Genomic DNA, 15,550 nt, shown 5'->3' on the forward strand with positions numbered 1-15,550 from the left:
TAGACCACACTGGCCTCAAACTCAGAGATGTGCCTGCCTCTGCCTCCCACGTGCTGGGATTAAAGGTGTGTGGCACCACTGCTTGTTCTGCTGGGATCCCTTAACAGGAGAGAGAAAGATGCCCAGTGCACACCTTTAGTCCCAACATTCAGGAGGCAGAGGCAGAGCGATCTGAGTTCCAGGCCAGCCTGGGCTACATGGTGAGATCCTGGAAGGAAAGGGCCAGAGAGGAGGAAGAGAGAAGAGAAAGGAAAAGGTGCAAGTGTGTCTGGAACAGAACTCCGGAGGACCAGCACCTCGGGCGGAGCACCTGGTCTGCTGTCACCTTCCCTGTCCCACCCAAGCATACCTGCCACTCCTTCCCTAGAGGACACCTCCTCTCAGTCAGTGTCTCATAGGACTCCAGATGGGGAGACATCAACACTGCCCTGTATGGGATGACAATGTTTGCTAATCGCTCCAATTGGACTTCCAGTACAAACTGGATCTGATGATCTTCTGTAGTCACTGGGACCTCATCCCATAGGAATTTCCTTCTAGAAAGATGTGGTTCCAAGTTTTAGCAACTGTTTGCAAAACAAGGTTTTTGTGATAAATAAAGAAACAACTCTGTTAGAATTATTAATTTTTGTTTTGTTTTGTTTTTTTGAGACAGGGCTTTTCTGTGTAACTGTCTGACTGTCCTGAAACAGGCTCTGTAGACCAGGCTGGCTTCCCTTACAGAGATCCACCTGCTTCTGCCTCCTGAGGATTAAAGGCATGCGCCTCCACTGGCAGTGACTAAGTTTTTTTTTCCGTTTTTAAAAATATTTATTTCTTATGTATATAGTATTCTGCCTGCATGTATGCCTGCAGGCCAGAAGAAGGCATCAGATCTTATTACAGATGGTTGTGAGCCACCATGTGGTTACTGGGAATTGAACTCAAGACCTCTAGACCAGCAGCCAGTGCTCTTAACTGTGAGTCATCTCTCCATCCCAACAAGTTTTAACAATTTAGAAAGTTACAAAGCATCTGGGTGGTGGTGGTGTACACCTTTAACCCCCACACTTGGGAGGCAGAGGCAGGTGGATCTCTGAGTTGGAGGCCACCCTGGTCTATAGAATGAGTTCCAGGACAGCCAGGGATATAAAGAGAAACCCTGTTTCTGAAAAACAAAGTTACAAAGTCTATCTGTCATCAGTGTGGTGGTTTGAAAGAAAATGGTCCCCAGAGGGAGTGGCACTATTAGGAAGTGTGGCCTCATTGGAGTAGGTATGGCCTTGTTGGAGGAAATGTGTCAATGTGAAGGCAGACTTTGAGGTCTCATATGTGCCCAAGACACACCCAGTGTCTTAGACCACTTCCTGTTGTCTATGTTAAATGTAGAACTCTCAGCTACCTCTCCAGCACCATGTCTGCCTGCATCCTGCTATGTCCCACCATGATGATAATGGACTGAGCCTCAACTGTAAGCCACCTCAATCAAATGTTTTCCTTTATAGGAGTTGCTGTGGTCACGGTGTCTCTTCCCAGCAATAGAAACCCTAACTAAGACAGTCAGTTTTTCACTGTCCAGATGTTTGGGCAAATTTGTACTCCAAAGTAGGCAAGCTTTTGGAAGACTGTGTTGGAGGAGGCTGCTTGTTTGTTTCCAGGCTGCTCCGACCCAAAATAATCACACAGAAACTATATTATTTGCAGTACTATTTGGCCAATAGCTTAAGTGTATTTCTGGCTGACTCTTATATCTTAAATTAACCCATTTCTATGTGTGTGTGTGACTCTATGGGTGTGTGCTGTCTCTCTGTAGGTGTGTGCTGTGTCTGCAGGTGTGTGTTGTACCTTGACTGGCATGTGTTACTTGGTGGGAAGATTTTGAAAAGGACCCGTGTTTCAGTTCAATTGCTGGCATGCTTCAGTTGTGCTTTTAGCATCTAAAGTTAGTTTTTATATCTTTCTCAGTGTTCCATACTGTCACTAAAATGTTTGTGCGAGACATGTTTGCAAAATATGTTTATAAGAAACAGGAAGGAAATTAGAGTATTCAGAAGCCTAAGGCAACAGCATTAAAACCAGATGTCTTAGGCTTCCTTTTTTTTACACAGCCAGTGTTATATGAATTTATAAAAAGTTACATAATATAATATTACATGATATAATACAAACCTTCTGTTGCCACAGGCCTCTGTCATAACCTCCCAGAGGGTTTTTAAAATGATTTGTAAAATTATGTGTATGTCTGAGTGCCTACATGTGTTTGCATGTGCATGCATATACATGTATGTCTGAGTGTGTGCATCATGTATGCTGCTGGATGCTCTCTCTGTGTGTGTGTGTGTGTGTGTGTGTGTGTGTTGCTCAAGAAGTCCAGAAGATGGACATCAAATTCCTGGAGCTAGAGTTACAGATGGTTGCAAGCTGCCCAGCCTGGGTGCTGGAACCAAAGTCCGGTCCCCTAGAAGAACAGGAAGTGCTCCTAACCGTTTTACCGTCTCTCCAGTCCTGACTTCTAGAAAATCTGATAAAACAGCCAGGGTATGGGCACATCTTATCTTGTGCTCATTCCGAGTTACAGATTGTCTTTAGAATTTCTAGAACATATCCAGGTCTTCACTGACTGGAAACTCTAGCATGAACCTCACCCTTTTCTTTTTATTTATAAATTTCTTGGCCTCATTTTATATGAATTGGCTTATTCGTCTTTCAAGTGTCAGATAGACAAGCTCCTCAGAGGATCCTTCTTAGACAGTGCTAGTGGAGGTCACCTGACTGTGTCTCCCCGAGCCTATTGTCCTCTCTCCCACACAGGCTAGGTGCGCCCACACAGCCTTCTCCCCCATACAGGTTAGGTGCACCCACACAGCCTTCTCTCCCACACAGGCTAGGTGCACCCACACAGCCTTCTCCCCCATACAGGCTAGGTGCGCCCACACAGCCTTCTCCCCCATACAGGTTAGGTGCACCCACACAGCTTTCTTCCCCACACAGGTTAGGTGCACCCACACAGCCTTCTCCCCCACACAGGCTAGGTGCACCCACACAGCCTTCTCCCCCACACAGGCTAGGTGCGCCCACACAGCCTTCTCCCCCACACAGGCTAGGTGCGCCCACACAGCCTTCCCTCCCACAACAGTTTCCCACTACACAGTGATCCCTCTGGGACTTGGGCTGTTTATGTCTCCACTGTTCTCTGCTGCCTAGCTTGGTGTCTGCTACTGAAGAATTTTCTTTTCAATCCATGAGTTTTGAGACCTTAAAATCATGAAACATGCTGGGTGATGGTGGCAGAGGCAGGTGGATCTCTGTGAGTTCTAGGCCAGCCTGGTCTACAGAGTGAGTTCTAGGACACCCAGGGCTGTTACATAGAGAAAGTCCGTCTTGAAAAACAAAAACAAAACAAACCAACAAACACACAAACAAATGTGAAGCCTTAGTGACTGTTAGAGTTTCCCTGCATGTTCGGTGACTCACTGCGCTGGCCAGTTTGTGTGAGCTTGACGCAGGCTAGAGTCACCTGGGAAGAGAGGTCAGCTGAGGAGATATCGCCATCACATTGGCCCGTGTGTCTGTCTGAGGAGCATTTTCTGGATTAGCGATTGATAGTGTCCAGCCCACTGTGGGTGATGCCACCCCTGGGCAGGCGGCTCTGGGTTCTGTAAGAAAGCAGGCTGAGCAAGGTAGAGGGAGCAAGCCATAGCCTCTACATCAGCTCCTGACGTCCCTCAATAATGGACTGTGACCTGCAAGCCAAACCAAACCTTTCCCACCAAAGCGGCTTTTGGTCAGTGTTTGTTTCACAGAGACAGAAGGAAACCAGGACCCTCAGTGTCCACCTGTCCTACAAGGTACAGGTTCTGTGTCCACAAACTCAACCAACCAACCAGAGTGAGCCTGTAAAAACCTGAATCTGTATAGATATTGTAGAGGATTAGAGTATCCGTAGGCTTCGGTATCTTGGGAGGAGGGGTGCCTTGGAAGTAGTCTCCAGTGGGAACTGGGGAATGACTATCATCACGCTCTAGGTACTAATATTCTCGGGTTTTTTTTTTTTGTTTTGTTTTCCTTTTTTTAAAAAAATTATTTGAATGTTTATCTTTTTTTAAAATTTATTATGTAATATCTGCCTGAATGCCAGAAGAGGGCACCAGATCTCATTACAGATGGTTGTGAGCTGCCATGTGGTTGTTGGGAATTGAACTCAGGACCTTTGAAAGAGCAGGCAATGCTCTTAACTGCTGAGCCATCTCTCCAGCCCCCTAATATTCTCGTTTTTGAAAGGTGAAACCTAGGCCTAAACTAACTTGGCCAATTTCAGAAAACCGTTTAGGCTGTGGGAAATCAGGACTTGTGATCACCTTTGACCACTGCTCTTTCTACCAAAACGAGGTCCTAATGGCAAATCTGTTTTTAAAGACAGACTACCCAAAGAAGATACTGCTCTGTTTGGTGGTGTGAACTTAGGAGAGTGGGGCCTAGAAACGAGGTGGACTGAAGTCTCGTGCACTGACCAACTTTACTCAGGGCATCAGACAATTTATATTCTGCGTGCATTCTGAGGGTTAAGCAAGGTCATGTGAGCAAAGTTCACTTGAGTTCAAGTTGTACACAATCAGAAGTACAAGCAAGGTCACGTGAGTCTGGGCTGTGTAGGTCACCAGGACAGTGCGTTTGTAATCACCATTCTGAATAGTGGGTAAAATGATAGGTATTCTGGATGGGTATGGTGGCACACACCTTTAATCCTGGCACTTGGGAGGTTGAGGCAGGTGGATCTCTGTGACTTCGAGACCAGCCTGGTCTACAGACTAAGTTTCAGAATAGTCAGAGCTACTCAGAGAAGTCCTGTCTTGAAAAACTAACCGGGCTGGAGAGATGGTTCAGGGCTTAAAAGCACTGACTGCTCATCCAGAGGTCCTGAGTTCAGTTTCCAGCAACCACATGGTGGCTTGAAGCCATCTGTAATGAGATCTTGTGCCCTCTTCTGGCCTGCAGGCATATGTGCAGTCAGAACACTTTATACATATTAAATAAATAAAAGAGAAAAATAAACTAACAAAAGATGGTTAATCTGAAACAAGCACACTCGTATATTACTATACCTGGGAGGGGCTGCGGAGGACAGAGGTCACATGCTCTCAGACATACCTTCACACAGCTTCATTCACAGACCGTGTTCCCACACTGGCGAGACCTACTCAGTTTGAATTTGATAGCTTTCATTCCATCTCTCACACTTATTATCCCGTGGGTGGGGCGCATATGTGGAGGTCAGAGGACAATTTGAGAGTTAATTCTCTCCCTCTACCATGTGGGTCCCAGGGATCAAACTCAGATCATAGGGCTTGGTGACAAGTGACCACTTAGCCTTCTTCCAGCCCCTCTGCCCTCTTTTGAGACAGGGTCTTCCATAGCCCTGGTTGGCCTTGAGCAGCTAACTGTAGCTAAGGATGACCTTGAACTCCTGCAGGGATTATAGGTGTAGCAAGCTTCACCTCTTTTCCTCTTCTGAGCAGGGTCTCAGTGTGTGGCTCTGGCTGGTCTGGAACCTGCCATGTGAGCAGGGTTGGCCTAAAAGGCATAGAAACTCACCTGCCTGGGCCTCCAGAGTGCTGGGGTTAAGGTGTTTTTGATGAGACACATTCTCTCTCCGTGGGCCTGGTTGGCCTGGAGTCTGGTGCAGAGACTCATTTTCCTTCAGAAGACTGTGATGACTGAGAACATTTCCCTTGTGTTGGGAGAAAGCCGGCTCCGCTTGGCTTGCCTTATAAGCACAGTGCTCTCATCTCTGCAGAATGGGAATGAATACATTGCTCACCTCAAAGACCAGCTACAAGAGATGAAGGCCAAAACCAACATGGAGAACCTTTATATGAAAAGAAACGCTGAGCTGCAGATTACCCAGACCCAGAAGAAATGTAACAGAGCAGAGGAGCTCTTGCTGGAGGAGATTGAGGTAACCTGTGCTACACTGGGCTAGCTGGGGTGGAGCCCAGTGACAGCATATGCCAGATTCAGAGTCCACCTTCCAGTATCAATGCACAACAACAAATCCAGGTAGACGACTTGATGATGCCAGTGGGCTGTCACTTAAAAAAAATCATTTATCTTGGACAGGAGAGAGATCAGCTGTTAAGAGTACACACATTTCTTAGCCTGGCAGTGGCACACACCTTTAATCCCAGCACTGGAGAGGCAGAGGCAGGCGGATCTCTGTGTTCAAGGCCAGCCTGGTCTACAGAGTGAGTTCCAGGACAGCCAGGGCTACACAGAGAAACCCTGTCTAGAAAAACTTAAGAAGACCTTTGTTCTGTTCCCAGCACCCATGTGTGTATCGGGGGGTACAACTTTCTGTACCTCCAGTTCCATGTTTTAAAATTATATGTAGGTAAGTGCCCAAGTAGGTTAGAGGCATTGGGCCCCATGAAGCTGGAGTCATAGGTGGTTTCGAGCCACCCAACCTGAGTGGCAGGAACCAAACATAGGTCCTCTAAACATGAGCAGTGTGCACTCTTAGCTGCTGAGCTAGCTCCTGCTTCAGCCAGCTGTCATTCCTGATAATACGTCGGCCAATAAAAGAGGAGAAGGAGGAACATTCAGTTTTTCCTTCATGACCAGTACAGCCCACGAGGTCAAGCTTGAAAGACTAGATATTTGTGATTAGAGATTCTAAAGGCTCCACCTCCTGCTCTCTATATGACCTGGAGACAGCTGCTGGGAAAGCCTCCCTCCCAACTTCTGCTTTTTTGTTAATTTTCTCATCATCTTCCTCCTCCTCCCTGCCTTCTGTTCTTCAACATTGGTTTCTGTAGTTCAGGCAGGCTGATCTCAGACTCACATTTGGAGTGCAAGACTGGCTTTAACCGGACCTGCCTGCCTCAGCCTCCAGAGAGCTGGGATTCCAGGTGTGGACCATCTAGAATTTTGTACTTTCCTTCTCTGGGCTGAGAATCTTGCACCCTTGAAGCATGTTTTTTAGATGACAGGGTTGTTTTGGCTTCTTGGCGGGGGGGGGGGGGACCCTTGCGCATATCTAAGGATACAGTGTTTGTGGAATACACATGGAGCTCTGTAGGGAAGCCTTGGCATTCCTGGGGTCCCTGAGAATGGTGACCTCAGCCTCGCTGAGGAGAGAGCCTGTGCTTGGTGCATTACAGAAACTGAGGGTGAAAACTGAGGAGGAGAACCGAGTTCACATGGAGATGGAAATGTTCCTTAAGAAAGAGCAGCAGGTGAGTCTCCGGGACCTTTGCTTCCTCATTTAGGATCAAATTAGAGATGGCTTACCGGCTGAGAGCACTGGCTGCTCTTGCAGAGGACTTGGGTTCAGTTCCAGGCATCGACATGCCATTTCACAGTTGTAACTCCAGGCCCAGGGCATTCAGTGCTCTCTTCTGGTATTCAAGGGCATTGGGTGTGCATGGTGCACATGGTACATGCACGTAAAACACCTGTACATATAAAATAAAGAGATCTTTGTAAATAAATTCCACTCCACGAGGTGGTGGCACACATTGTTAATCCCAGCACTCAGAAGGCAGAGGCAGGCAGATCTCTGTGAGTTTGAGGCCAGTCTGTGAGTGCTGGGATTAAAAATGTGCATCACCACTGCCTAGCTTGATTTTTTAAATTATAAAAATAACATGCTCAGCTGGGCGGTGGTGGCCTTTAATCCCAGCACTTGGGAGGCAGAGGCAGGTAGATCTCTGTGAGTTCGAGGTCAGCCTGGTCTACAAGAGCTAGTTCCAGGACAGACTCCAAAAGCTACAGAGAAACCCTGTCTCGAAAAACAAAACAAACAAAAATAAAAATAAAAAAATAAAACAAAAAACCCAAAACAAACAAACAAAAAAACCCATGATCATGTGAGAGGTGTTTTCTTTTAAATTATCAGTTGCATTTTCATTTTGTTCATGTTCTTAGAATCTCTTTGCAAAATAATTTAAAATATAAAATGTCCCATTGAATGGGTATGCCACAGATCTGCTCCAGCCATTACTGACTGTCGCTGCAGGTACTTTTAGCAGTCCGTCTCAGGGCAGGAAAGCACTGCAGGGCTGGGATTCCGGATGCATGTTACTCATGCTTTCCCCATCATCTTCCATGAGTGAAAAACCCGGGCGGTGTCTCGTCTGTTCTGCAGGCTGTGTGTGTAGTCATGCCAGGGTGGTTCTCTTTTCAGCACTGATTTTGTGTGTGTGTGCACACAAGTGTGTCCCATTCTTCTCAGACACAGAGAGAACAAGGTATTTTCCACCAGTAAGAAAGCCTCAAAAAGAGGGGTTCAGTTTTACCTAACCAATCATGTAAAAGTCCAGATTCAGTTGTCCCGTTCTTCTCAGTAAACACCCTAAGTTGCATAAGAGAACTTGGCAGAGTTGTCTATTTATGTGTAAGTCTGTCCAAGACACCATTAAAGTCAAAAATAAAAGAAACCATACACCATAGTGGTAGTGCATGCATTTCATCTCACACACTCAAGTGACAGAGGCAGGTAGACTATGCATTCCAGGCCAGTCAGGGCTACACAGTGAGACCCTGTCTCTGATGATGATGATGATGATGATGATAATGACAATAATGCCCAAGCCAGGGTCTCTAATAATAATGATGATGATGATAATAATAACAATAATACCCAAGTCAGGGTCTCTAATAATAATGATGATGATTATAATAATAATAACAATGCCTCAAGCCAGGGTCTCTAATAATAATGATGATTATAATAATAATAACAATGCCCCAAGTCAGGCATAGTTACTCACATTTATTATCTTAGCACTCAGGAGAGAGAGACAGAAGGATCAAGAGTTTGAGGCTAACCTGGGCTACATGAATCGTGTCTTACAAAAAAAAAAAAGAACAAACAGGGAAGAAATGAACAAGGGCAGAAAGGGAGGGGTGAGGGGAGGTGAGAAGGAGAGGAGGTGAGTGGGACCCAGTATCTTTAGTGCTAGTCAGCATCACTCTAGCTACAGAGCCAGCTCTGAGACAGAAATATAAGCATTTCCAGCCTATAAAATTATCTTGAAAACCCAAATATGCCGACAGAAGCCCAGATCTAACCTGGGATGTCCTGAGAAATCCAGGGCAATGTACAGAGTTGAAGGCATCTTTCCACATAACCATGCCCTGAAGAAGGTCCAAGCATGTGGAGCGACGTGATGCACAGAACTTGGAAGCAACCTAAATGTCCAGTAGAAAACTGCCACCTACTTTTAGGCATTTTTCAACTGTGTGCTGTCCTACAGCACTGAATTACTATTGAAAACTTTAGATCAAAGAAGAAAAACTACCAGGCGGTGGTGGAGCACCCCTTTAATTCCAGCATTCTGGAGGCAGAGACAGGCAGATCTCTGTGAGTTTGAGGCCAGCCTGGTCTACAGAGGGAGTTCCAGGACAGCCAGGGCAACATGGAGAAACCCTGTCTTGGGCGAGGGTGGGTGGGGAGGTTGGGGTTGGGGGGTAAATTTGGGCCTCAGTGGAGAAAGTGTGGCTGTGACTTCCTGGATGGTAAGAGGTGCTTGCTGGGCGACCTGAAGCCAGGAAGCTAACAGGAAACGTAGACTTGAGTAGATGGTTTTTCTTTTGTTTGATATGATTCTTGCTACATAGCCCAGGGTGTTCTCCAACTCAACTCTTGATCCTCAGCCTGCCTCAGCCTCCTGAGTGCTGGGATTGTAGGAGTGTGGACAATGGCTGGCTTAAATGCTTTGCTTTCTCCTCCCTCCCTCGAGCCTTTCCTCTCTCTCCTCTTCCTCCTTCAATCAGTTGTATAAGATGGACTGTATCCATTGATAGAGATTATCTTATTCTCTTTTAATATGTTAAAGGAAAGCACTATAGATTTGCTCTTGAGTCCTTTAAATTTTTGGAATTAGCCTTACCTGGTTTTAATGCACATGGCAAGTAAGCGCTGTGATTGTTTAAGGTGTTGGGAATGAGTGTGCCTAGGGAACCAGAGCCGGAGAGCACTGGGAGCGTCCTCTGCTGACAAAGATTAGTATTTTGCTAGGTGGCCAAAGAAACCTTTCCAGTGAGGGTAGGCCTCGCAGAAAGCACTTGGAGCTGAGAGGCGGCCAGCCGCCGGCTGACACCGATGGAGAGGCTGGCTCTGTGGAGCACTGCTGTGTAAATTTTACTGCTGTGGACACAGTTGTCAAAGTTGTTTTGTTTTTAAAAACAGGTAACTACAAATTTATTTTTAAATTTTAAATTTTTTTGAAACTGCATCTCATTATATAGCCCTGGCTGGTCTGGAATTCACTATGTAGACCAAGCTGGCCTCAAGTTCAAAGAATTCAGAGTTGCCTCATGAGCGCTGGGATTGAAGGTGTGAGGTGTGTGTCACGACGCCTGGCTGAGATGTATTATTTTTTTTAATCCATCAAAATGGTGTATTTTTCTCCTTTAATGTGTTCATTAAAGTTTGCCCATTCATTTATTTGTATGTGTGTGTGTGTGTGTGTGTGTATTTGCCACATGGATCCCCTGGAGGTGGAGTTACAGGTGATTGTGAACTACTCAAACTTAGTCTGTTCTCAAGGCCCAGGACAGGTTCCCAAGCAAAAACCCAGTAAAGTGTGATTCTCAGTGACAGCAATCCCAGTGCCCGAAGTTCCTCAGGGGACGTCAGTTCTAGTGGAAGATGCACAGATTGAAGGTGGATTGCCAGCTCTGATTCCAGCCTCAGTTTCCTTGAATTCTTCAGACCCCTAGCTCTCTCAGCTAGTGCTGAATCCCTTACGGCACAGTGCACCATAGCGGGTTTTGTGTGCCAGTGTGCTGACACTCAGCATAAACATTGGAAAGGGGGAGGTTAAGTAAAAGGTTTGCTTTAATAGAAGCAACAGAATATAGATAATGATTAATTCGAGACCCAAGAGAAAGAAAGTAGAACCTTAGCATGTATAAGAAAGTTGAAGAGATAGCACAGGAGAAAGGCCATCTGCTCTCCAGAGGGCCTGTTTCCAGCACCTTCTTTCATTTTCTCCTGCAATAAGTCCATCTTCAAGTAACTTTTCAAGACTGAATCTCATCTTTCATTTTTGAAAATTAGGTTGGCTAGGCATGTTATCTCAGACTCATATCTGTTTTCATTGAGAATTTTCAATACTCCCCTTCCCCTACAGGCTACATAGCCAATGACGGCCTTAAACTTCTGGCCCTCCTGCTTCTTCTTTGATCATAGGTGCTGGCTGTCAAACCCAGGGCACATACATACTAGACTAGCACTCCATCTTGGCATATCCCCAGCGCACATTTTAGTCTTTTGACCAATGTTTAGTGTTGTTGATAATAAACAAGACTTGATGTCATAGCTTATTGTTCAGAATTTCTACCTACTCCTCTGCCACCTCCCCCACTGCGACACTGAAGCTCCCCCTCCTCGCTCTTCTCTTGGTCTTGAGTATTGATCACTTCTGGGAAGTTCAAGCATTTGTTTTGCAGTGCTGGAGGTCAAGCCCAAGACTACTCATGGAAGGAAAGAGCAACCCTGAGCTATACCCCAACTCTTCTTCCTCCTGTCTCTTGTCATTTTATGTATGGTCTCATCTTATTAGTTGATAATTTCATAAAATGTATTTTGACCATATGGATGTCTCCAACTCCTACCTACTTCCCTACCCACCTAAACTGTCCTAAAAAAACCTCATCAGACACAATTTGTTCTGCCCGTTATACTCTTGGATGTGTGGTGACTACCAGGGCCACACCCTCAAAAGACGGACTCTGTCTCTCCCAAAAGCTATCAACTTCCATTGGTTTCCAAGCTAGGGTGGAACTTTTTGCCCACCTCCACTCTGTCCCGGGATTCTGACTGACTTGAGCGGCCACCTCCACTCTGTCCTGGGATTCTGACTGACTTGAGCGGCCACCTCCACTCTGTCCCGGGATTCTGACTGACTTGAGCGGCCACCTCCACTCTCTCCTGGGATTCTGACTGGCTTGAGTTCCACAGGTCCTATGCATGTGTCACATGCTGTGAGCTCATAGGCACAGCTCCTCCTACTTAGAAACTGAGCTGCTTACACACAGGAAAGCACACAAACATGGAGTGTATAGTTTGATATAGCCATCATGCCAGCAACCCCCCCCCCCCACGCCCTCACCAAGTCTGTTCTGACTGGATCTCCCTAGGAAAGTTTGTTCTTGGTGTAGCTGAATCACACGGTCTTGTTATTTTATGTGTGGTGGAAGCCATGTTTTTTTTTTTTTTTTTTTGGGGGGGGGGGTTTCAAGGCAGCATTTCTGTAGCTTTGGAGCCTGTCCTGGAGCTAGCTCATGTAGACCAGGCTGGCCTCGAACTCACAGAGATCCGCCTGCCTCTGCCTCCCGAGTGCTGGGGTTAAAGGCGTGCACCACCACCGCCCGGCTCAGAAGCCATGTTTTAATATTCTTTCCAAGTAGAAACTTGAGGAGAAGCTAGAGTTCTGGATGGAGAAATTTGATAAAGACACCGAAGCAAAACAGAATGAGTTGAATGCTCTCAAGGCTGCCAAGGCCACCGACCTATCACACCTTCAAGACCTTGCAAAGACAGTAAGAGGGGGTAGGGAGCCCTGGGGAATGAGTGGGAACTAAGCTCACTGGGGAAGCCTTTGGCCAGAAGTAGAGGTGTGACTGTAAACCCACGGGATTCTTTGATGATGATGATGACAATGGCAGGATTTTTTTTTTTTTTGAGTCATACCATACACTTGCTACTGGCCTTGGACCGCGGCAGTCCCTGCCGGTGTCCTGGGAATTCTGGGATTCCTGGTGAGCAGGGCTGGTTGAGCTGTGGCAACTGTGCTCTGTCCTTGTGCAGATCCGGGAGTATGAACAGGTCATCATTGAGGACAGGATGGAGAAGGAGAAGACCAGGAAGAAGCTGGAGCAGGACGACCTGGAGCTGAAGAGCATCGTGAAGGTAGGATGCACTGGCAGGCGGGCCGGCACGGCAACACTGCAGCTCTGCAGCACAGGGATGGCGTACATACAGTTCATGGTGCTGAGACAGACAAGAGCAAACCTGGCTCCCAATCTGGGGAGAGGAGATCAATGGAAGCAAAGCCTATTTCCAGCCATAACAATCTGAGGCGGGGACTCAGATATAGGGAGGATGCTCTGGAATGCTGTGCCCTGCTCCACACCCTGCTGTCCAATACAAGTTGCTTTAAAACAAACAAAAGCCCAGAAGGCGAAAGGGACAATGCAAATTAGAAAAAACACATTTAAAACCTCCTTTAGCTTAATATTCTTTTGAGAACCGACTGGGACTATGTATGTGGCCTGCAGTGCTCCTTCTCCCTCAGCATTGGAGATTACAGATGTGAAGACTCAAGCCTGGCTGAGACAGCAAATGTCTCATTAAAGTTCTATGTGAACTTGCAATTAGCAATGACAACATGAACAGGTCCAGATTCTGGAAAAGTTTTAAGATTCATTTTTACTTTTAAATATGTAATGTCTGTATGTGGGTATGTGCACATGATTGCAGGTACCCAGAGAGGCCCAGGGGGGCATCAGATTCCTTGGAGCTGGAGTTACAGGTGGTTGCGAATTTCCAGATGTGGGTATTGGGAAACTAACTCGTAATCTGCAAGAGCAGTAAAGCTCTTAACCGCTGGGCCATCTCTTCAGCCCCTGGAAAAATGTTTAAAGCTAAAACTGTAATGCAAAGATGGCTTGAAAAACGTTGTTTGGACCTTCAGGGGTCCTGGGGGGAGTGAACCTGAGATGTAGAATAAGAAGCAAGTTCTGCCTGTGTAGCTCAGGCTGGCTGTGAACCTCACCACTCAAGTGCTGGAACTACAGGCGTGCACTACCACACAGGGCTGTGTTCTGTTCTGTCTGTGGTACTAGGTATCAAGCCCAGGGCCTTGAAGCATCTTATCACTAAGCCACGACCACAAGTCCAAAATAAGAACTTTAAAGTACTTCCAGAGACAAATATAATATGTACTCACTCATAAGTGGCTTTTAGACATAAAGCAAAGAAAAACCAGCCTATAATTCACAACCCCAGAAAACCCAGACAACAAAGAGGACCCTAAGATATATATATATATATATACATACATACACACACACATATATATATGGATCTAATCCACACACACACACACACACACACACACACACACACATATATAGATATGTGGATCTAATCTACATGGGAAAAAGATCTCCTGAGTAAACTGGGAGCATGGGAAGGGTAGAAGGGGGGAGGGGAGGAAAAGAAGGGAGGGGAGCAGAGAAAAACATAGCTCAATAAAAACAATGAAGAAGTAATACTTCCAGGACCCAGGTATCCAAACTCGTTCTTGGTCTTCCTATTAGGAGAAGCTGATGTATAATCAGTAAATGTTGGTCAGGCTTGTATGTCTTCCATTTGTTAAGATTCAATGTATAGTGAAGAACTAAGCAAAGACTGCTTTGTTCTCATTAGTGGATTCATGTGCTCTCAGTAGGCAAGGCTAATCTGATTTTATAATCTAGATTGTTCAGAACAGTTGCACCACACTGACAAAGACATTCAAGGGGACTTTTAGCTGCTCCCTAAAGATATGTGACACCTTATTAAGCACTGAGACTGACTTCTCAGTGTGTCCCTGAGTGCAGGTAAGAGACATTCATTCCCTTTCCAGCCAATGGCTGCAAGGTAGGCTGCGTTACCAAAGGTGCCAACACGGCCTAGCACACTGCATTTCCACTCAGCCAGGAGCAACAGGGTAGCCATAGTGACATCAGCCTGGCACTGCCATGCCTCAGAGATGTCCTTAAACAGGCGCGGCTGTTGGTTCTCTGTGGAGAAGGGTCATAGTGCTGCTGGGCTCACTGAGATGCACTGCCTTCCTTCTCTCCTCCAGCTCCAGGCCTGGTGGCGAGGAACAGTGGTCCGGAAGGAAATTGGCGGTTTCAAAATGCCCAAGAAAGAGAAAGATGACAGCAAAGATTCCAAAGGCAAGGAGAAGGAAAAACGGAGAGGCAAGAAGTGACGAGCATCTGCTGTTCTTCCATCTGGTCTCCAGGGACACACAGGTGCCGTCACAACACTCACCTGTGGCTTGCCATCCAGGAGGCCTACGGATTTCACTAGGCCCATTACCCTAGTTTTCAAACCCCGAATGGGGGTGTAACATGGCTGTGGGGCCTCTTCAGACTGTGCACTTTGGGGAAAGAAGTGTTGAGCAGCTTTGTGGACATTCTTTCTCATGAGAAAACAGATCATAGGCTTATAGCGGTGCACTAAAAAGTCTGGTGTAATATTTTATTCTGATTTTATGCCAATATTCAGGGAGAATTATCAAGGTTATCTGCTAGCAAAATATGTCTGCACACGGTAGTTAATAAACTTTGGCTTGTTAAACTTATAACTTTGCCTGTCTCACTGTTACCGGCACTGGGGACGGCACTCTTACATAAGCTGCTCTGGCGACTTTTCTGGGGATAGATCAGAGTGGAAGTGGCCAACACAAGAGAGATGGAGTGTGCATACACAGTCCTCTAGTGGTAGAGATGGCACATGTCCCAGAAGGCTAGCCAAGCGACACACAACTATGTCCACCATCTGGGATAGTGA

General features: G+C 46.3%; 1 protein-coding gene across 3 annotated transcripts in view; it reads left to right on the plus strand.

The window, feature by feature from the left end:
* The window catches only part of Iqcg (IQ motif containing G), a 37,429-nt gene extending 22,128 nt beyond the window's left edge, over window positions 1-15,301 (plus strand). For 2 of the 3 annotated variants that reach the window (XM_038345862.1, XM_038345863.1), the window contains 4 exons: window positions 5,774-5,935; window positions 7,137-7,211; window positions 12,794-12,895; window positions 14,838-15,301. In XM_038345862.1, the coding sequence (XP_038201790.1) occupies window positions 5,774-5,935; window positions 7,137-7,211; window positions 12,794-12,895; window positions 14,838-14,966 (468 nt within the window). In that variant the 3' untranslated portion in view covers window positions 14,967-15,301. Of the gene's footprint in view, window positions 1-5,773; window positions 5,936-7,136; window positions 7,212-12,393; window positions 12,526-12,793; window positions 12,896-14,837 lie in introns of all 3 variants that reach the window. The other variant, XM_038345864.1, reaches the window with a different exon arrangement.
* Window positions 15,302-15,550: the final 249 nt, after the last annotated feature.

This window comes from Arvicola amphibius, chromosome 10, assembly GCF_903992535.2.
Source record: "Arvicola amphibius chromosome 10, mArvAmp1.2, whole genome shotgun sequence".
NCBI lineage: Eukaryota > Metazoa > Chordata > Mammalia > Rodentia > Cricetidae > Arvicola > Arvicola amphibius.